Source organism: Portunus trituberculatus, chromosome 42 (assembly GCF_017591435.1).
Source record: "Portunus trituberculatus isolate SZX2019 chromosome 42, ASM1759143v1, whole genome shotgun sequence".
In the NCBI taxonomy this organism is placed as follows: Eukaryota; Metazoa; Arthropoda; class Malacostraca; order Decapoda; family Portunidae; genus Portunus; species Portunus trituberculatus.
In genome coordinates, this window is record NC_059296.1 from 19,576,445 (window position 1) to 19,599,224 (window position 22,780).

A 22,780-nucleotide genomic window follows, 5' to 3' on the forward strand; every position below is an offset into this window, starting at 1 on the left:
TGGTATCTACAGAAGAAGAAGGAGGTCATGGAGAAGGCAAGAAGTCAAGAGTAACCTATACTGATGTGGATATTCAGCATGTTGAAGGTTAAGGATTATTTGAAAGAGAAAAGGACAGATGTAATGTGCACTGTTGAAACAAAAGTAAGAACGGAGATCCATGTTAACTTTATGGAAGAGGGATAATAGCTAGAGAAAAGATAGGAAGGATAAAGGGGGAGGAGGAGAGCTAATAATGGTTCGTGAAGATATATGTGTGGAGGTTGTGCAATATGGTGAAGGCAAGGTGGAAGTAATGGGAGTAACAATTAAAACAGAGAAATTGACAAAAGGAAAATCATAGTTGAATATGTGCCACCTACAACAAACACATGGGGAACTGAGGAACATAAAGATATGCAGAGAGAAGTGATTAAGTACTTAGATAATATGTTGAGAAGGGATGGAAGAATACTTTTAGTTGGAGACTTTACCTGTAAAAAAAAAATAAAATAGAGATGGAAGTAATGGATAATGCTGGACAGTGGAGTGAAGAAGTGTTACAGTTGACTATGGTAAATATAATGGACCAGTGGGTGGAGGAGTCAACAAGGTACAGGGGGGAAGAAGAACCATCATTACTTGACCTAGTATTCATAAAGAAACGAGAGCCCCCTCCCAGCATATAATCCCTTAGTCCAATGGGAAGAAGTGATCGTGTGACATTAGAGATAAAAATACAGGAGGATGGGATAAGTTACTGAGATGACTTAAAAAAAATAATAAAAGAGATTAAATTATGCAAGGGCAGATTTTGAAAAATTAAGAACTTTTTGCTGACAATGAATGGAAAAACATTATGTACAAAAGGACAATACAAGGAAAATATGAAATGTTCTAACAAAATGTAATGAAGGAGTAAAAAGTATGTACCTTTTTATAGTTAAAGAAAAAAATACACACTTGGTACAATGCTAGATGGACAAACGTGAAAAAGGCAAAAGATAAAGCTTGGCAGAAACTCATAAAGCAGAGAAATGACAATAACAGATGACAATATAGGGATGCAAGAAATTAATATACAGGCAACCCACGTTTAACGAAGGTTCACACAACGAAATTTCGCTACAACGAAGGTTTCGTTTTACTACCATCTGCTCATTAAACGAACACCAAACTTGCTTTAACGAAGTTTTATCCAGGTAATTTTTTCCAAATTTGAAAGCCCCACCATATCATGCAAGCTGACAGGCTTTTGAATACACCAGGAGCTGCTGGTAATAAGGCCTGCCTCAGGAGAAACCCTGAGACACCTTAAAGATCAAGATCAAGCCTCTCGTGGACAACACAGGTGCTGCCGATACAAAGGCCTGACTCAGAAGAAATTCTGCGTCACCTGTAGCATCAAGATCAAGATCACGAGCACCACTCACTCCCCAGTCAAAACATAACAGCGTCACCAGCAGCTCATCTTCCCTAGTTCAACTTACCACCAAAACGCCCTGCAATGTGGCCTAACGTTAATAAGAAGACCAGGAAGTGTCTTACTCTCGAAGTGAAGCTGGGTATTATTCACAGACAAGAGAGAGGCTAGAAAACTAATAACATTGCTTGCCACCATCTTGACTCCATCTAACGTCTACTATTTTCAAGTCAGCAGACTCCATTAAGAAGGCTGGTGAGACCGCATCTTCCTTGAAAGCTAAAAGAACCACCTGAACTCGTGACTCTACAATGGATAAAATGGAAAGCCTTGTGGAAATATGGTACATAAGTTTTGTATGTGGTACCATGATGCGCACTTTGTTTACATTCCACAGGTTGCCGGTTAGTGTATTTCCCGGTTCACTCTCCCTCCCTTCATAAAGTTAAGATCATCAACATTATAAAGTTACGTACATACATACATTAGTGTACATTATAATGACTTAAACTACCTAAATGTTTAACTTCATAATTTTTACTTTCATTAACCCGTACAGCGTCAGAGACGTACGAGATACGTCAGCTACTCTGAGCGAACCAGGCGTCAGAGATGTATGAGATACGTCGGCGAGCTTCCTCGCATTTTCGGAGGTATTGCGTCCTCAAAACCTACCATTATACCGCCATCATGCACTGTAGACATTGCTCATGCTGCCTCCTTGTCCCTGCTAACATGAGTGCTTCCTGTATTTATTTATTACATTTCTGAACTTTAGTAGTTTCTGCTGCCTTTAGCTCGGTGTAGCAGGAAACTGACCCCTCAACTCCATTAATATGAACGGAGCGTAATTTCCATTACTTACTCTTACCATTTCAGTTGTTTTTGGTAACTGTTATATTGTGGTAGTGAAAACTTTGTATGACATAAATAAGAATTTTCCAATCGCTTTGTTATAAGGAAAAACAAGTACATATTACTCGGGAAATATTTGCACCACGAAAGGCAACACTCCATCACGATGTTTCGTGTCTATTTTTAGCCACAAACACTCCCAAACAGCAAAACATGACGTGTTGTTTTTCTTTCAACTCAGGAACGATATTATGCATGTGTCCAACTCGGGGATCGACTGGTGAGAAACGAGGAAGCGAATAAACTAGTCACATAAGGCTTTGCTAAGTTGCTAACCTTAGCGCAAAACATCTCGCACCAATTAATACCACTTCCAGTCAGTTCTGGGAGGAATGACTGTCATTTTCATTTGTTTCACATCATTTAAGAGTGGTTAAGAAAAAAAAAAAAAAAAAAAAAAAAAAAAAAAATCCATGATGTGGCCAGCACTGGCGAAATCACAAAGTCTCAGATCTGCTGACGCTGTACGGGTTAAACCTTTTACTGTTCTATGATGCATTCTCGCTTTGCTTACTCTCAATGGAAGTTCAAATCACGGGTTAAACTTGTTATAATCGGTTCGCTTAACGAAGTTTCGTTTAACGAAGTGTTCTTTAGGAACGTAACCCCTTCGTTAAGCAGGGGTTGCCTGTATTAAGAGTAAGGAAAGAGGAAGAAAGAAACTTTGAGAAAGATGTGGTGAGTAAAAGCAAAGACAAACCCAGGCTTTTCTATAAATTCATAAATGGCAAAATGAAGGACAAGGAAACAATAGAAAAAATAATTTAAGGAGGGAAAATATAACAAACAGAGAAGGAAATGTGTAAGGTAATGAATGAGAGCTTCAAATAGTGTTCACTGTATAAGAAGATTTTGCAGAACCTAATAGGACATTGCATTACCAAGGATTACAGGAAATCACAGTGCACAAAGAGGATATTAGAAGATTATTGGATAACTTGGATGTCAGAAAAGCAATGGGGCCAGATGATGTATCAGGCTGTATGCTAAAAGAATGTAAAGAACAACTATTGGATCCAATTTGGGAAATAATTACAAGTTCCCTAAATAAAGGGAAAGTTCCACTAGAATGGAAAAGAGCCAACATAATACCCATATTTAAAGGGGGGAAAGGCATATGAGCCATTAAATTACAGACCAGTATCACTTGCAAATGTTATGAAAAAGTTGTGTGAAATAATTATCAAAGAAAAATGGGTTAAACATCTGGAAGAAGAACAAGTCATATCACAGACAATCTGGGTTCAGGACAGGACGGTCATGTGTGTCTAATTTATCAAGCTTCTACTCGAGAGTAATAAGAGGACTGGAAAATAGATAGTTGGGTGGACACAGTATATCTGGACATAAAAAAAAAAAGCTTTTGATAAAGTCCCTCACAGCAGACTACTTTGGAAACTAGGGAACATAGGAGGACTGCAAGGAACTTTGTTAGAATAGAGAAGAGATTATTTGAAGGACAGGGAGATGAGAACTATGATCAGGGATATATATTCATCTTGGGGTAAAGTAACAAGCAGAGTGCCACAAGTTTCAGTGTTAGCCCCCATTATGTTTCGGATTTATGTAAACAACATTCACAATGGGATAAAGTTACATGAAGTTATTTGCTGATGATACAAAGTTACTAAGAGTTATCAAAACCCGGGAGGACTGTTAGCTGTTACAGGAAGATATAAACAAGATCTATGAGTGGAGTAGGAAGTGGGAATTGGAGTTCAATGCCAAGAAATGTCACATAATGGAACTAGGAAAGAGCAAAGGAAGACTGGTATGGAACTATTTGATGAGAGGGGGAACAAATAATGAAGACTAAAGAGGAAAAAGATCTGGGAGTGATTATACAGGAAAATCTGAACCCCGAAAAAAACATAAGCAAGATATTTGGATCATCATATAAAATGTTGACTAATATAAGAGTGGCATTTCAATTCATGGACAAAGATATGATGAAAAAATCATCATTAGTATGATATGTCCCAAGCTGGAATATGCAGTTGTGGTGTGGTCTCCAAGCTCTAAAAAAGATATAAGAAGATTAGAATGGATACAGAAGATTGCTACAAAGATGGTGCCGGAACTAAAGGACCTAACATATGAAGAACGGCTGAAGGAAATGGGACTACCAACCTTACAGGAAAGAAGAGAATGAGGAGACCTAATAACTATGTACAAGATAGTTAATGGCATTGAAAAAGATTGACAAGGAAGACCTGGTGCTAGTGACAGAAGATGATGGAAGGACAAGAGGTCGTGTAAAGAAGATAAGGAAGAGGCAGTGTGTGAAGGATATTGGAAAATACAGTGGAGAAGTGGAATACATTGAGTAATGAAGTTGTTACAGCACATAATGTGCATAACTTTAAGGAAAAATTGGATAAATGGAGACAGGACACTATGAGCCCCGCTCGAACCTTGTACAATACAACTAGGTAAATACAAAAGCAAACACACACACACACACACACACACAATAGATAAACATAAACAAATAAAATAAATGACAAACTAAACAAAAATGTAAATAGAAAAATAATAATTAAGACAATAATCACAAGATTAATAATAAGAAAAAAAAATTTATGTACAATGGCTGTTCAGCTTGTAGTCTTTACTAGTTACCTTTGTCTATTTACTTCAGGGAAAGACTTGAAGGTGACAGCAAAACTAAAAATAGTTCATTGTTATAACAACTACACTGTATGGTTTGCTATTGATAAACCAAATCAACATTAGAGTGAAATAATAATCTCACCTTGTTTTTGCAATGTCAACAGGCATGGAAGCAGCAGTCGTAACCAGGCCGGAGATCATGGAAGCACAAAAGTGAAGGAAAATATTCTCTCGGAAGTAGCCTGAGGAAGATTAATGAATGAATTAGAGTATGAGTACAGTTGATGATTTACTAAGAAAAATTTCTTAGGAAAAAGTCACTGAATGAACAAAAAATATCTTACTTCAGAGACTAATTGAGAACTAAGGCAGAAATTAATATAAGATCCAACCTAAGAGGTTAAGTAATTTTGATATATTTTGATGATGGCTATGAAAAATTAAATTAATTTCATGGGTGATAGAATACTTGTAGAAATAAATGTTATTCTGTCTGTGTGTGTGTGTGTGTGTGTATTTACCTAGTTGTATTGTATAGGGTTCGAGCAGGGCTCATAGTGTCGTCTCCATATCTCCATTCATTTAATTTTTCCTTAAAGTTATGCACATTATGTGCTGTAACAACTTCATTATCCAATGCATTCCATTTTTCCACCATTCAGTGTGGAAAACTGTTTTATCCAATGCATTCCATTTTTCCACCATTCAGTGTGGAAAACTGTTTTATCCAATATCCTTGACACACTGCCCCATCATGATCTTCTTTTCATGTCCTCTTGTCCTTCAATCTTCTTTGTCTATCTTTTCAATGCTATTGACTATCTTGCACATTGTTATCAGGTCCCTACGTTCTCTTCTCTCTTGTAAGGTTGGCAGTCCCATTTCCTTCACTCGTTCTTCATATGTTAGGTCCTTTAATTCTGGCACCATCTTTGTAGCAATCTTCTGTATTCTTTCCAATTTTCTTATATTCTTTTTAGAGCTTGGAGACCATACCACTGCTGCATATTCCAGCCTTGGACATATGCTTGTGATGATTTTTTTCATCATATCTTGGTCCATATATTGAAAGCCACTCATATATTAGTCAACATTCTATATCATAGTCCAAATATCTTGCTTAAATGTTTTTTGGGGCTCAGATTTTCCTGTATGAGCACTCCCAGATCTTTTTTTCCTTTCTAGTCTTCCTCTCCCATCAAATAGTTCCATAACAGTCTTCTCTTACTCTTCCCTAGTTCTATTATGTGACATTTCTTGGCATTAAACTCCAATTTCCACTTCCTGCTCTTATTTATATCTTCCTGCAACAGCAGACAGCCCTCTCTGGTTTTGATAATCATCAGCAAATAAATCAATATAACTGTTTACCCCATTGTGAATATTGTTTACATAAATCTGAAACATAATGGGGGCTAACACTGACCCTTGTGGTACTCCGCTTGTTACTTTACCCCAAGATAAGTATGTACCTCTGATCACAGTTATCTCCCTGTCCTTCAAATAATCCCTTGTCCATTCTAACAAGGTTCCTCACAGTCCACCTATGTTCTCTAGTTTCCAAAGTAGTCTTCCATGACGGACTTTATCAAAAGCCCTTTTTATGTCCAAGTATATTGTGTCCACCCATCCATCTCTGCTTTACAGTCCTTCTATTACTCTCGAATAGAAACTTAATAAGTTTGACACACATGACAATCCTGTCCTGAACTCAAATTGTCTGTTCGATATGACTTGTTCTTATTCCAGATGTTTAACTCATTTTTCTTTGATAATGATTTCACACAACTTCCCCATAACACTTGTAAGTGACACCAGTCTCTAACTTAATGGCTCAGTTGCCTTTCCTCCTTTAAATATCAGTATTATGTTGGCTCTCTTCCATTCTAGTGGAACTTTCCCTTCATTTAGTGAACTTGTAATTATTTTCCAAACTGGATCCAACAGTTCCTCTTTTTAGCACTCAGCCTGATACATCATCCGGCCCCTTTGCTTTTCTGACATCCAAATTATTTAATAATCTTCCAATATCCTCTTTGCGCACTGTGATTTCCTGTAATCCTTGGCAATGCAATGTCCTATTTGGTTCTGTAAAATCCTCTTCTACAGTGAACAGTTTTGAACCAGCAAGCACTGCTGTCCTGCCTTGGCTACTTTGAACTAAATATTCAAAATGTGATGCATGTAATATATATTTCATATATACAAGTAGTAACTACATACACCTAACCCTCCGTTACCGCACCCTTCCATTATCACTTTTAGGCGTTATCGCACACTTATGAAAATCTGCAAATTTCAGTTTTAGTGTATCTGGAAAGTTGTTATCGCGCACCCATAGTAGTAGTAGTACCCATATCCCAACCACACACTGATGAATGTTTAGATAGAGGGAGGTGGAGGAAGAAGAGGTAGTGGGGAGAAAGATGATGATCATGAGGACGAGGAGGAGCCAGCAGCCAATCATCGCTGTGTATTAACGTCACGTGATTTGAATGAGGGAACTGATTGGTTCCAGTCACTTTGCTCACCACCACCACCACCACCACCACCACCACCACCACCACCACCATCCCTCCTCAGTCTCACACGTGGTATTCTGTTGTTCAGAGCTGGTTTTCATTAATTTCAGATTGTCAAATCTTAGGTAATAAGCTACTCCAGTATTAATGGTAGTAAATTTAGGGTAACAGGAAAATTTTTTGGGGAAAATTTTTGGGTTAAGGCACCAATTAATTAATTTCCTACTTATTTTCACTTCTGTTATCGCGTTTTCCGTTATCACCCGGTTTCTTAGGCTCCAATTTCACGCGATAACGGAGGGTTAGGTGTACATGTAAGCATGAAACAAAAAAATATGACAGATTCTCAATTTACTACATTTCAAAACTGTTGGTTTTTAAGGAATATAAAGATAAAACATTAAGCAGGCCTCCATGTGTTCAGTAGTTTATATTTCTTCAATATATCACTTGAAAATTAATATTTTAATACAAAATACATATTCTCACCAGTTCCCAATAAGGCCTGTTTTGCTTGGGAGTATGATGCTAACTGAGCAGCATTTACTACCATGGCTCTCCCCATTGTTGGTATGGCTCCCCTCCAAAGTGTGAACAGACCCTCCTCTCGAGTCATTCTCACGAGTGCATCCAACACATTCTTGTAATTGCGACGTTCAGCTGGAGGCAGTCTACCATCTGAAGTCATTCGTATCAATGACACCTGGGAAAAAAATATATAAATAAACAAATAAATAAAAATTAATAAAATGAAATAAAATAAATAAAAACACAGAATAAACTCCCAGCCAGTTATAACATAGCTAGTTAAAAATAAAGGCCAATGTATATCATAGTGCTAGAATATATTATCAAGAAATTTTTAATTAATATCATCAGCATAAAAACTCTACTAATGGAAACAGCAGACAGCAGAGCACCATTTTACTACAAAAACTTGCAGCATAATAATTTTTAAACTGACAAAGGAAAGCTTTGCTGTTGCTATTCACACAAGCATCAGAATCTTCCTAATTTTGTTGATATTACATAAGTTTGAAAGCATTCCCTTAGCCAGATTGCAAGTTTATAGGATGTAATACTTTTTCCCTACAGGGATCTACGAACTTCATGTCTTCTGCTGTGGTCTTGCTTGCCATTCATGTGAAAAAAAAAGGATGAGACTGATATACTGATGATTTATATTTTCTTTTCACTATTGATTCTTACTTCAGAGTGAATTTTCAAAACTTATTATTAATAGATTAATAATAGATATTCATGCCTGCTCAAGGCCAAAATCACAAATACACCAAGAGATATCATATTTGGCTGTTGGCTCTTGAGATTGAGAGTCAGTTTGTGACTGATATAATCATGTGCAAATTGAGAAAATACACTTTTGTGTGGATTTCTTGTTCATAATGTTCTATGCTATAACTCAAATAGGATCCTCAAGTGGACTAACCTCTGCAGGGGTGCCTACGAAGGAGCCCACCACACCTGCTGCCATACCTAGGCAAGCCTTCATCAGGAAGTTTGGGGGCTCACCATTGGGCCTACAAGAAAATAAAAGCTTAGGGAATTACATAAGCTTTGTTATAATGACAGACATAATCCATGGTAATTTTCTGATACTTTGGCTAAACTGAGAGGTAATAAGTAGCATGGCAATGATGGAAGTGCTGGAACAACACTGTTCTATGTACAAGAGGAAAGTGTAATATACTAACAAAAGAACTGATGAAAACTGTCTTCTTAATGACACCAATGTAAAGTCTGAAGCTCCCATAATCTATTGAAAATTTCTCTATCCTTTAAGGTCATGAGAGAACTGTCACTGAATCTAATAACTCTCAGCAAGAAAAACTCACTACATCATATGTAAAATTCAGAGCTTTCAATGAATTTACACTAATCTGTGTTTACCACTGGCAAGGATTTATTTAGAAGCTCAAGAATCATATTCTGATGTCAGCTGACAATGTTTGAAGAAAATAATAAGTATTAAGTGCATCCCCTCTTAAAAAGCACTAAAGTAATTATAAAGTATGATTAAGGATAAATTAACAACAGTATTCATAATGGCAACAGGAGTTTGATCACTTATGCCATAGCTTTATCCTATATGATGACAAGCATTTGTAAACTTTAGTGATATTTGCTGAGCTGTAAAATGTACCTTTACATAAAAATATTAAAAAATTTACAATGACTTCCTATATATTTGCTACCATTACACTATAGGATCCTTACCCTGAGGCTTTCTCAAACAGCCAAGTGTAAATACCAAGACGAGTGGTGGTGTAGGTGGCCTGGCGCAGCAGCCCAGCAGACAGACCAGAGTAAAGAGCTACCACACCTTCACTCTGCACTATGTGCTTGATTACATGGAAGCTTGTCTTGTGTTCCCTGCTTGTGGCAACTTGCATCCTATTCTTGACAAGGTCTAGTGGCTGTACAAAGCATGTTGCCCCCATGCTATGTAAAAGAAAGTAAGAATTATATACTTAGATGCATACACATGGACAGTGATACAGTGGATAAGAGGAAATGTTTCTTGATTTTTGGGATAAAGGAAAAAAAATCCAAAGACGTTCATGAGAGAGCATGAAGAGGGAATTAGCCAAAACTATTACCAAACAGATCCAGGACAGCACACAGGAGTTGGACCAGGAGGTGGAGGAAGTGATCAGGTTGGGAAGATTTAGTGAAGGGGGTAAGATCCCAATGAAAGTGAGAATGAGATAGCAGGTGGCGGTGGAGGAAATTATGACAAGGAAAGGGAAGCTGGCCGATGATATTGAACATAAAGATATATGGATAAAAAGAGATATGAACCTGGAGGAGAGGGAAAAAGAGAGAGTGCTAAGAAATTAAGCTAAGGAAAAAAACAAGAAAAGGACAGAGATCAAGAAAAAGAATTTCTACTAGAGTTCTAGATATGAGACTAAAGAAGTGCTATCTATGAAAGAAGGAGGATGTCATGGAGGCAGCAACAAATTAAGAGTGGCATATACTAATACAGATGGGTTGTTATCTAGTGTGTTGGAGATCAAGGATTATTTGAAAGAGAAAAAGCTGGATGTAATGTGCTTTGTTAAAACAAAACTAAGAGAAAACAAAACTAAGAGCAGAGATCCATGTTAACTTTAAAGAGGAGGGATATAATAGCTGGAGAAAACACAGGAAGGGTAAAGGGGGAGGAGGAGTGCTAATAATGGTTATTGATAATATATGTGTGGAGGATGTACAATATGGTGAGGGCATGGTGAAATTAATGGGAGTAACAATCAAATCAGAGGAATTGAAGAGAAAAAAAATCATAGTTACAGATGTGCCACCTAAGACAAATATATGGGGAACTGAGTAACAAAGATATGCAAAGAGAAGTGATTAAGTGCTTAGTATAATAAGGCAAGATGGAAGAATACTTTTAGTTGGAGACTTTAACTGTAAAAAGAATAAAAGGGAGAGAGAGAGATAGAAGTAATAGCTAATGCTGGACAATGGAGCGAGGAGGTGTTACAGTTGACTATGGTAAATACAATGGACCAATGGGTGGAGTCAACAAGGTATAGAGGGAAAGAAGAACCATCGATGCTTGACCTAATATTCACAAAGGTGCCAGAGTCCCTCCTAGCATACAATACTTTAGTTCCATGGGAAGAAGTGATCATGTGACATTACAGCTGGAAATACAGGAGGAAGATGGGATAAGATACAGAGATGAGGCGGTGGCGCAGTGGATAAGGTGGTGAGCGTGAAATCGGGCAGACGTTTCCACGTAGGTTCAAATCCCACCACGTACAGCCTTAAAACCCCTTTGCCATTTGTTGAGTGGTTTAAAGTTACTTACATGTCACCATGATACCCAGATTCTAGGTGGTTACACCCAAGATGAGCTTGGGTGGTGATATGGGCCCTAATATGGGTACCACTATAAATAAAACTGCCTGCGCCAACAACGGGCGGAAGCTGAACAGCACTTCCTACACACTCTTCAAGTGAGCCTACAGGCGCTATAGGCCTTACCGTAAAAAAAAAAAAAAAAAAAAAAAAAAAAAAAAATAATAATAATAATAATAATAATAATAATAAATAAATAAATAAATAAGACCAAATTTTGAAAAATTAATGAAATTTTTTTTGCTGAAATTGAATGGAGAAACATAATATATGAAAGGACAATACAAGGGAAATATGAATTTTTTTTTCATAGAAAAAGGAGTGAAGAAATACGTACCTTTTCAGAGTTAAGAAAAAAAAATGCACTCATGGTACAATGCTAGATGCACAGAAGATAAAAAGGTAAAAGATAAAGCTTGTAAGAAACTCATAAAGCAGAGAAATAACAATAACAGACAGCAGTATAAGGATGCGAGAAATGAATATATTAGAGTAAGGAGAGATGAAGAAAGAAACTTTGTGAAACATGTGGTGTACAACCGAAGCTTCTCTACAAATTATATTATTTATAAGTGACAAAATGAATAACAAGGAAACAATAGAAAAAATAATCAAAGGAGGGAAGACATACCAAGCAGAGAAGGAAATGTGTGAAATAATGAATGAGAGCTTCAAAAGTGCATTCACTGTAGAAGATTTTACAGAACCAAATAGGACATTGCATTGCCAAGGATTACAGGAAATCACAGTGCACAAAGAGGATATTGGATGATAATTAGATAATTTTGATGTCAGAAAAGCAATGGGGCCAGATGGTATATCAGGCTAGATGCTAAAAGAATGTAAAGAGCAACTGTTGGACCCAATTTTGGAAATAATTACAAGTTCATTAAATGAAGGAAAAGTTCCACTACAATGGAAGAGAGCCAATGTAATACTGATATTTAAAGGAGGAAAAGCAACTGAGCCAATAAATTATTGACCGGTGTCACTTACAAGTGTTATGGAGAAGTTGTGTGAAATAATTATCAAAGATAAATGGGTTAAACATCTGGAAGAAGAACAAGTGATATTGAACAGACAATTTGGGTTCAGGACAGGACAGTCATGTGTGTCGAACTTATTAAGCTTCTACTCAAGAGTAATAGAAGGACTGGAAAGCAGAGATGGATGGGTGGACACAGTATACCTGGACATAAAAAAGGGTTTTGATAAAGTCCCTCATGGAAGACTACTTTGGAAACTAGAAAACATAGGAGGCCTGCAAGGAACTTTGTTAGAATGGACATGGGATTATTTGAAGAACTGGGAGATAAGAACTGTGAGCAGAGATACATACACATATTGGGGTAAAATAACAAGTGGAGTGCCACAAGGGTCAGTGTTAGCCCCATTATGTTCAGATTTATGTAAAGGACATTCATAATCGGGTAAACAGTTATATTAATTCATTTGCTGATGATGCAGAGGTGCTAAGAGTTATCAAAACCCAGGAGGACTGTTTGCTGTTACAGGAAGATATAAACAAAATCTATGAGTGGAGTAAGAAGTGAAAATTGAAGTTCAATGCCAAGAAATGTTACATAATGGAACTAAGAAAGAGCAAAGGAAGACCGCTATGGAACTATCTGATGGGAGAGGTACAAATAATGAAGACTAAAGAGGAAAAAGATCTGGGAGTGATTATACAGGAAAATATGAACCCCAAAAACACATAAGCAAGGTATTTGAATTATCATATAAAATGTTGACTAATATAAGAGTGGCATTTAAATTCATGGACAAAGATATGATGAAAAAAATTATCACAAGCATGATAAATCCAAAGTTGGAATATGCAGCTGTGGTGTGGTCTCCAAGCTCTAAAAATAGATATAAGAAGACTAGAATGGATACAGAAGATTGCTACAAAGATGGTGCGGAACTATAGGACCTAACATATGAAGAACGGCTGAAGGAAATGGGACTACCAACCTTACAAGATAGAAGAGAATGACAAAAACTAATAACAATGTACAAGATAATCAATGGCACTGAAAAGATAGACAAGGAAGACCTGCTGGTGGTGACAGAAGAAAATTGAAGGACAAGAGGTCATGTAAAGATCAGGATAAGGCAGTGTGTGAAGGATACTGGAAAAAACAGTTTTCAAATAGAACGGTAGAGAAGTGGAATGCATTGAATAAAGAAGTTGTTACAGCACATAATGTGTATAACTTTAAGGAAAAATTGGATGAATGGAGACATGGAGACAGGACACTATGAGCTTCACTTGAACCATGTACAATACAACTAGGTAAATACAACTAAGTAAATACACACAGCAATGACATCATACAAGGCAGCCATATACACAACAGCTCCAGTTTTGGACGTACATACTGCCAACTATGAAGATCAGCAGACCTCATGATGTATTGCAGAGGTGGGAGGGGATTAGGCTAGTAATCATGTCTCCAATTTATATTGAATTTGGCTGAAAAGTAATGGAAGGGGATGAGAATACATATGGCACTGCTGTAAATGTAAACAGCAGGGGAGCAAGACCCAAGAAGACGAATGAAACACCATTGGGATTATGAAAGCTGGGAGGTTGGAGCAATGAGAGGGAATTTTCCAGCTTTATAGAGAATAAAACCAGTATGCAAAAGATATCAGTAGAAAAAGAAATAAGGTGTCTGAGAGAGATGATCTCCAGGTTATTTGAGAAGCAGGATCAGCTGACTGTGGAAAACCGAGAGCTAAGAGAGAAATGTGACAGGTTAGAGAATACTGTTAAAATCAACAATGACATGAAGAAAACTCTGGATTAAATAAAAAGGGAAAACAATGTCCTTAAGGAAAAATGTAAGGACTATGAAGTGGCACTGCAAGGGCTAGAGGAAAAGTTAAGACACTAATGTGGGGTCAGAAAATGTGATAAGTGAAACTAAATAGGAAGAACAGAAGTAGTTCTGGGAAAAAGAACAAGAGCAAGAAAAAGGGAATTTTGCAGAAATAGTTAAGCAACAATCAAGAGAGAGAAAACAAAGGACATTATATATATATATATATATATATATATATATAAGGGGGTCCTCGCAATTCGACAGGGTTAGGGCGGTTTTACATCAATCGAATCAACGTTCATTCGAATCGTGAAGCAATTTTTCCCATAAAATACTTAACCCATCAGATCCTAGTGGTCGACTTCTCAACCACATTACATCATATAACTTCTGCATGATTTTGTTGCTTATTTGTAGTTTTTTGTGAACTTTCAGGTATTAACATCAATTTCAGATCTATTTGCAACAGTTTGAGGCTTTTACCGCTCTCTCTGGAAGGAACTTGGTAACAGAAAATGGCATCAAATTCAAGTGCACGTTGTGATGGCCTCTACATATAACACCAGGTAAGGTTCAATGTTGTATTTCTCTATTATTATAAGCACCATGGGTATGCAATTTGTTATGCTGTTTGATAAAGAGTGTGGCTATAGACTGCAAGTAGTGACACTATTCTAATTCCTACATGATGAAACCAGCAAACACTTATACTTGAGTGGTTGAGTTCTCAACCACTAGGATGATGTCTTTCAGTAACATGCATTAATCCTCCCATATAAATTATGGAAGTACACACACACACACACACACACACTAGTAGGATCCCATTTAGTAACATGCTTTTTTTACAATCTTTTACAGACCCCGGACACTCAATGTTACAGAGATTCTCGACTTGTTAGAAGATGGCGAATTGGATGATTTGTGGAACATTTTGTGCCTACTCAGCACCTCTTCCATGACGAGGCTATGATTGAATATTTTGGGCGCAATTCTCTGAAACAGCACATCATTCAGAAACCAATAAGATTTGGTTATGAGGTGTTCTGTTTGAATACTGTATCAGCATACTTGGTGGCAGTATGATTATCTGGTTGCGTGATTCGGAAAATCTTCTGCGACAGTCCTCTCACTCTTAGACAAACTCACTGTGGACAAAAAGGGGTTGCCATACCATATTACATTTGACAACCGTTTCACGTTCTTAGAACTCTTGGTTGAGCTGAAACGTCGTGAATACAATGCCACCGGAACAATGAGGGCCAATTGCATTGCAAAACAATGCAGGATGAAAACAGTAGAAGATATGATAAAAGCACCCAGAGGTTCATATTCAGTGGCTCAAGCTACAAGTGACAGAGAAAGCGTAACACTAGTTCGCTGGAAGGATAACAGCGTTGTGACAACTGGCTCAACAATATACAAATCTCATCTTGTTGGGCCTGTTGGAAGGTTTTCCAAAGATGATGGTGGTCATATCCAAGTACAAAGACCACATGCTATAAAGAAATGCAATGAACCTATGGGGGACACAGACTGGCAAGATCAACATGTCAACAACTACCGAACAACAATGCGTGGAGAAAAAATGGTGGTTTCCCCCATATTTACATGGTTGGTGGATGTGTCAGCACAAAATGCTTGGTGAATTGGACACCATGCTGGCGTCAGAAACTGCGAGACATTCTTAGAGTTTCGACGTTATGTTGCAAACTACTACTTGTTGCACTATGGGACACAAAGGAAAAGCAGTGGCAGAAAGGTAGTAGCTGCACCTGGTGTCGATGAGGTACGAGTTGACCGTCAAGATCATTTTGTTGCACGGAATCACAACAGTTCACGTGGTTGTTGTGCCCACTGTGGATCACGATCAGTGTATGGATGCGTGAAGTATGACAAAGGGCTGTGTCCAGAATGTTTTTCTGCTTACCACACTCCAGAGTAAGCAAACTTTGATGTAAAAAGGAGATTTGAGAAGTTCATCAGATTGATTTCAAATGTTTGTACAATGTAAAGAAGAAATTTTATTATCTTTCTTTGTTGTTCTTTTCATGCCTTCATGTGGATTTCAATTTATTTGCACTCAGATTTGAAATAGTAAGACTAAATCAGTACTATTAAAGGTTTCATTTATATCTAACTTTTCTTTATTAAACACATTAGGATGCTGTACAGTACATTTTTGGAAATAAAAACACTTGCAGCGGGCTCGCGGTACTTGTCCCTGTTCTTCCAAATTGTTAATACTGTTGATCTAGGGACACTTATTTGCATTGCAATGACACTGTGAGCTATATCTGCCTCACACTTTCTTATAAGCTCAAGCTTATCTCTGAAAGGCAGGAAACTGCTTCTTAGGGCTGGGACTGGAAGTAGCTTTCTGTTGTCTTGAGTCAGACGAAACAAAAATTTTTAGTCCAATTAAGATCTATGGATTCTAATTAACACTTTTATAATAAAATTAATTTTCTTGTTAATTTGAATGATGCTATAATCTCAAATCAATAGAATATTGATAAGTAGATGTAAATATATTTGTATATACAGTATATAGATTATTTTGTGCTAGCCTAGCAGTGAAAAGTAGTTCAGTTGTTTGTTTAAATTTTTCTGGCACTGCAACGTTCCAAAGAAGAACTTCCATGGAACAACTGGCCAAGATGAGCCGCTCTGTTATTTATGAGTGAACAAAGCTGTCTGAAGAGTTTCCATAGAGATCATTAAAGGCCAAAAATAGCAACGAAAAAATAGCAACAGCTTGCTGGGGGTGAAGGGCTGCCATGTTTGTTTACAGTTGACAAATGCGACAAATGTGGAAGCGAGGTTGTGCATGATGACCAGTGTCGACAAAAGTTGACAGTCTTCAGAAATTTGACAGAAAAAGTTCATGGAAAAATGCTAGTGTGACACCGCCTACGACACACAAGGTAGCGTCGGCTTATGCTTTCGCCTGGCGGGTTTGCAGCGAATTTGATCGGGTGGGTGGTGCGCGAGATATGAATGTCGAATTGGCGAGTCAGTCGGTCGAACCTTGAGGATTGGGTATTAACTATTAATTAACTGAGTTCGAATTGGCGATAATTCGAACTGCAAACGATCGAATCGCGAGGATCCCCTGTATATATATATATATATATATATATATATATATATATATATATATATATATATATATATATATATATATATATATATATATATATATATATATATATATATATATATATATATATATATATATATATATATATATACACACACACACACACACACACACAGGTAACTCTTGATTTACGCGTGTTTAATTTACGCGTTTTTTGTTAATGAGAGCGGAAAAATATTATAACTAATTAAATTTGCGCGGTTGGTTTGCTTATACTCGATTTGGACCACATCCTGCATTCCCCCTATTATCTGTTGTTTCTTATGAGAATTACAAGTTTGTTTTAAGCGAATTTTGAAATATGCGATGCCTCTTGGAACACATCTATCGTGTAAATCGAGTTACCTGTGTATATATATATATATATATATATATATATATATATATATATATATATATATATATATATATATATATATATATATATATATATATATATATTCATGTATCAAAACCATTTTACCCATAAGAATCAATATAGAATGGATTAATCCATTCCTGAATCCACAGCCACATCAGAGAAAACGACTCCACACACATACCCTGTAGCAAGTGCCCTCTAACAAATGCTTTTGTGCATCTTTCAGCACCAATAAACAAAGAATGGGCATAGCTATGGTAATGGGGTCTAACTGACAGCAAGACAGTAAATGCTGATTTTCCTGACAATGTTTATCATGCATCACTAGTTGTCCTGCATGTGAAGCGCTTCTGTGCTGCGATCAGCTGTGATGACTATGGTGGCCCAAATAAACATCTGGCGAAATCTTGTAACTCGAGATTTGCCATACCAGCAAAGGATCTTGATATCATGTTATTCTAAATAATTTGTGTAATATGAAAAAAATGACTAGGTTTTTTACATTCATTCTTATCTGCATCTAGACACCACATGTTCCAACCCTCTTCCATGAGGTCACAATGTAAACAAAGTCACTAGCATTTTCACATGTTCCAACCCTCTTCCATGAAGTCACAATGTAAACAAAGCCACTAGCATTTTGACAAGACAAATGAGTCGGTGATGTTTTACTGGTAGCAGCTCCACCTGCTAGACAACAATATCTACCCGATACATCTAGCAGGTACCATTGCCTTAAGTTGTAGGATATGGGTTGTGGGATATATACAATATGTTTGGTAAGAAACTGAGAGAGCATAGCGGAGAGAGAGACATCAACATTAGCAGTGTGGGGGTAACAATGAAATATGAAACATTTTTATTATCCCATGTAGATGTAAACAGTAAAAAATTTCATAATAAGCTTTATTTTTTAGGAAGTCCATTTAAAGACAAGATTTTTGGACAATGATCAATGGGACAGCGAGTTGGTTGGAAAATACGTGGTGCCACCTGGTGGCTGCATCACGAAACTAAACCAGCCACACAACTTGATTTTCTTGACATTATGTTATTCTAAACAATCTGCGTAATTTGAAAAATTATTTTTTACCTTGTGTTATTCTGAAATCGTATAATTTGAACATGCATAAATTGAGAAATTTCTGTATATTTTTACTATTAGAATAGTCAAGCTCACATTGTGCCAAGTCCTACATAGTATCTACCTAGGCAGACATATTCCTTGTGGATCTACATGAGTAAACAAGTACATTTATGTAGTTCAATATTTGTTTATTGATCAATGTCCAAAACATATGATGTACCAATTTCCTACCCTAATATAAAAATCCTACATTTATGGGTTTTGTTCTACATCTGATATTATATCTTAAAGTGCAGTGGTTTCTAGTACAAAAAATCAGTGCTTGCACATCACCACAGACAAGAATATTTGCAAGAACAATTGCAAGCAGCTGAGCACATCCAAGGAAAAGAGCAAATTCTATGCAAAAAAGAAAATTAAAAACATATCAACAATACTTAAAAAAAAATAAATAAATAAAAAATAAATAAATAAAAGACAACCAAGCTTCCTTTGCTGAACCTCAAGATATAGAGCACTTGCTTACATCAGTGGCAATAACAGCTGACAACATAGTTTCTGCTATTGACAAATACCACCAAACTCATTTGCAGGGCCAGGAGGTTTCCATGTACAGTTGCTAAAATAATAAATGCCAATTACCAATATATACCACTAATGCTAATATTTGACAAGTTCCTCCAAGTTACTTAAATTTGACATTATCACACCATATATAAAAGAGGTGGCAAAGGCTTGGCAAAGAATTGTAAACCTGTGGTACTAACATCTCACCTAATAAAAACAATGTAAGGTCAATCTGGTCTAAACTTACTAACCATACAGAGAACATCAGTGTTGGTCAATATAGGTTCAGGAAAGGTTGATCCTGCCACTCACAACTACTAGCTTTCTATGAGAAATTTTGCAAAACATACGAGGTGATAATATAAATGTCATATATCTTGATTTCACCAAAACCTTCAATAAAGTTCACCTTGGAATCCTTCTATGCAAGATTAAAGGCTTTAGGATATATGATAAACTATGAGAATGGTTGCACAACTTCTTCTACAATATGGACATTAGGAAACTTTGAATAATTCAACATACTGCAACCAATAAGTTAGTAAAAGTTCTCGTGAGATGTATGAGCTTTCTTCTTTGACCACATCACTAAAATAGCATCCTTCATTAGGGTTGTATGGGGAATGTTAGACAACAGGAGACAGTTCAAAGAAGATGGACACAAAAAATTTGTGGGATGGAGGGCTTGGACGACTTCCAGTGCCTAAAAACAATGAACTTGACTTGTACTCAGTAGAAGGGAGATTAATCAGATATATTATTAAATGTTGGCAAATTTTTCATGGACATTTGTCAATTTCTAGAGATGATCTCTTTCCTTATCCTTGTTGAGTAGCACAAGGGGTTATGATTTTAAAAATTGCTCATTCTTAAACCAAGCTGGAAATTTAGAAAAGATTCTTGCTTGAGTAACAGTTTTTGTGGTTCAGCCAGACATTTATATACTGGTACTTATGATGCTCTTTCCACCCAGTTGTTAGCTTTTATTACCAAAGAACATGTTTAAGGACTGCTACATCAGCAGTGCAGCTTCCCATTGCTATTCTCCTACTGATGTGTGGGGGTGGGAAGCACTACAGGTAAGAGAACAAGGCAAAAGAACCACAGCAAGACAGTTGTGAGGCTGGATCCTAAGGACCTTCTATACTAGAAGTAATAGTGTATATTGACTACATGGAAGACTCTGGTGTATCCAAGCTTAGAATACTGTTGTCAGATCTAGTCATCAAGCAAAATAACTTAAATAAATGCTCCACAAACTTTCCAAAGAACATTTATAGACAAGATCCAGGGAATTCAACATTTTAACTACTAGAAAACAATTAAGAAACTGCAACAATTTCCATTCAAGAGACAAATGTGCCATAATCTATATTTGTATACCTAACATAAACCTGCATGACCAAGCCCAAACTGGCACTCTCATAAAGAAACCGTCCTGCCCGCTCGTCTCAATTCCTGGCTCTCCCTTCCTCCACCCAGCTGATCTGATGTCACATATATGGAGCCACATTATTGTTCAATGAGAGAGAGAGAGAGAGAGAGAGAGAGAGAGAGAGAGAGAGAGAGAGAGAGAGAGAGAGAGAGAGAGAGAGGCAACTTTGCTGCTGTGTCTCTCGTTGACCAATAGCATGGTTTCATATATGTGACGTCAAATCAGCTGGGTAGAGGAGCTGCGAAAGGAGAGCCAGGAATCGAGACGGGCGGGAGGGACCGTTTCTTTACAAGAGTGCCCCCAAACATATTCAAGGAAAGGAAGAACATTTATAGACAAGATGCAGGGAATTCAACATTTGACAAGATGCAGGGAATTCAACATTTGACAAGATGCAGGGAATTCAACATTTTAACTACTAGAAAACAATTAAGAAACTGCAACAATTTCCATTCAAGAGACAAATATGCCATAATCTATATTTGTACGTGAGGACGACTCTTGAATCATCTCTTAGAATCTGAGTATTGCTGTATTTCAGTTTTACATACATAAGAACCTGACTTTCACTGCATCTCAGTGAAACTCAGAAACATACATGGTGTGTCAGCCGACACCTTCAAGAGCCATTTGGATGTATGGCTTGACAATATTCCAGACCAACCGCCGACACCAGCATACCCAACCTCCGACTCTACTCGTCTACTACAATGGACCATGAAGCCAGGGAGTTGTCTGGTAACAGAGTTGACCCACCTCAGCATTGTCACTAAGTGACGGGATACTTCAAAGAGGTCAATGCGGACGCATCGCCGGGGCCAGGTGTATCCGTCCTAACAACCAAATAATTTCATCTACTTACAAAATTTGATATATTTTGACTTAAACTGATGTATTGCTTCTTTCAGAATTATGCACTCACCCCGCCATTCCACCAAACAGAAATTTAATTCCATTTGGGATTGTTTTCTCCTGGCCAACCATTGTGAACACGACTTCTGCTCAGGAACCGTCTTCACTTATGATTGCGCGCTATTTACGGGACTCGAGAAGGCAGGGTAGCTACCGGAGACAAAAGTTTCCAATAATCGTCCGTTTTTGAAATTATAAAGGTTGCTTAGCTTGTCAATATGTATTTCGTTACATAAAATAATCTTCGTTAATTATTTACCTCTGTAAGTTTTATTTTCCTATGTGGGAGCGTACCGGTAAATATTCATTCATAGCAAATTTATAAGTTCGCTTTATTTTATTGATTTTAATAATGAAAACGAATATATATATATATATATATATATATATATATATATATATATATATATATATATATATATATATATATATATATTCTGTTAGGCTATAAGTTCTCTTTTTTTTCAGAGAGAGAGAGAGAGAGAGAGAGAGAGAGTTCTCGAGTGAACAGTAGATTACACAATTTTGTTGTATCTGTTCATGCTGTAGGCTCCGTGCCAAGACGCCCTGAACCCTTATTTGAACTTAATTACATGATTTGGTATACTTGGTATACTGTGTAGCAGCTGGATTAACTATCTCAAGTCTCCAGTGGAGTGAGATAATGAGTATGTATATCGCTGTTGTTTCTGGTTTCGCTGCTGATGATGATAATGATATGTGAATTATTTATTTTATCATACATTTTTTTTTTTCTGCTGTAAAGAAAGTCTTATGTGGTATACCATCATATGAATGTTTTATGAGAATTGCTTCTCCATGTCCTTAGATTAGAATATTACCATACCATAAAATGTCAATAAACAATCACTTCGAAATCCATCATCGTTATTTCATTCATATATTAACGTCTTTTTCTAACCTCTACATATCAGTGTTCCAAAATTATCTTACATAAACACACCCATCTCTACATGCTTGGCTTCCTGTATATCGTAGCATTGTTTTTTTCTTTCTTTCTTTTTTATTCACACACACACACACACACACACACACACACACACACACACACACACACACAAAAAAA

The 22,780-nt window shown here is 36.8% G+C and overlaps 1 protein-coding gene across 2 annotated transcripts in view; it reads right to left on the reverse strand.

Annotated features, from left to right (window-relative positions):
• Window positions 1-21,860, reverse strand: part of LOC123517707 (mitochondrial 2-oxoglutarate/malate carrier protein-like) — a 38,720-nt gene extending 16,860 nt beyond the window's left edge. The window contains exons 1-5 of one of the 2 annotated variants that reach the window (XM_045278066.1): window positions 21,704-21,860; window positions 9,688-9,912; window positions 8,900-8,990; window positions 7,942-8,155; window positions 5,073-5,172 (exon numbers count right to left, since the gene is read on the reverse strand). In XM_045278066.1, the coding sequence (XP_045134001.1) occupies window positions 5,073-5,172; window positions 7,942-8,155; window positions 8,900-8,990; window positions 9,688-9,912; window positions 21,704-21,765 (692 nt within the window). In that variant the 5' untranslated portion in view covers window positions 21,766-21,860. Of the gene's footprint in view, window positions 1-5,072; window positions 5,173-7,941; window positions 8,156-8,899; window positions 8,991-9,687; window positions 9,913-15,031; window positions 15,178-21,703 lie in introns of those variants that run through there. The other variant, XM_045278067.1, reaches the window with a different exon arrangement.
• Window positions 21,861-22,780: the final 920 nt, after the last annotated feature.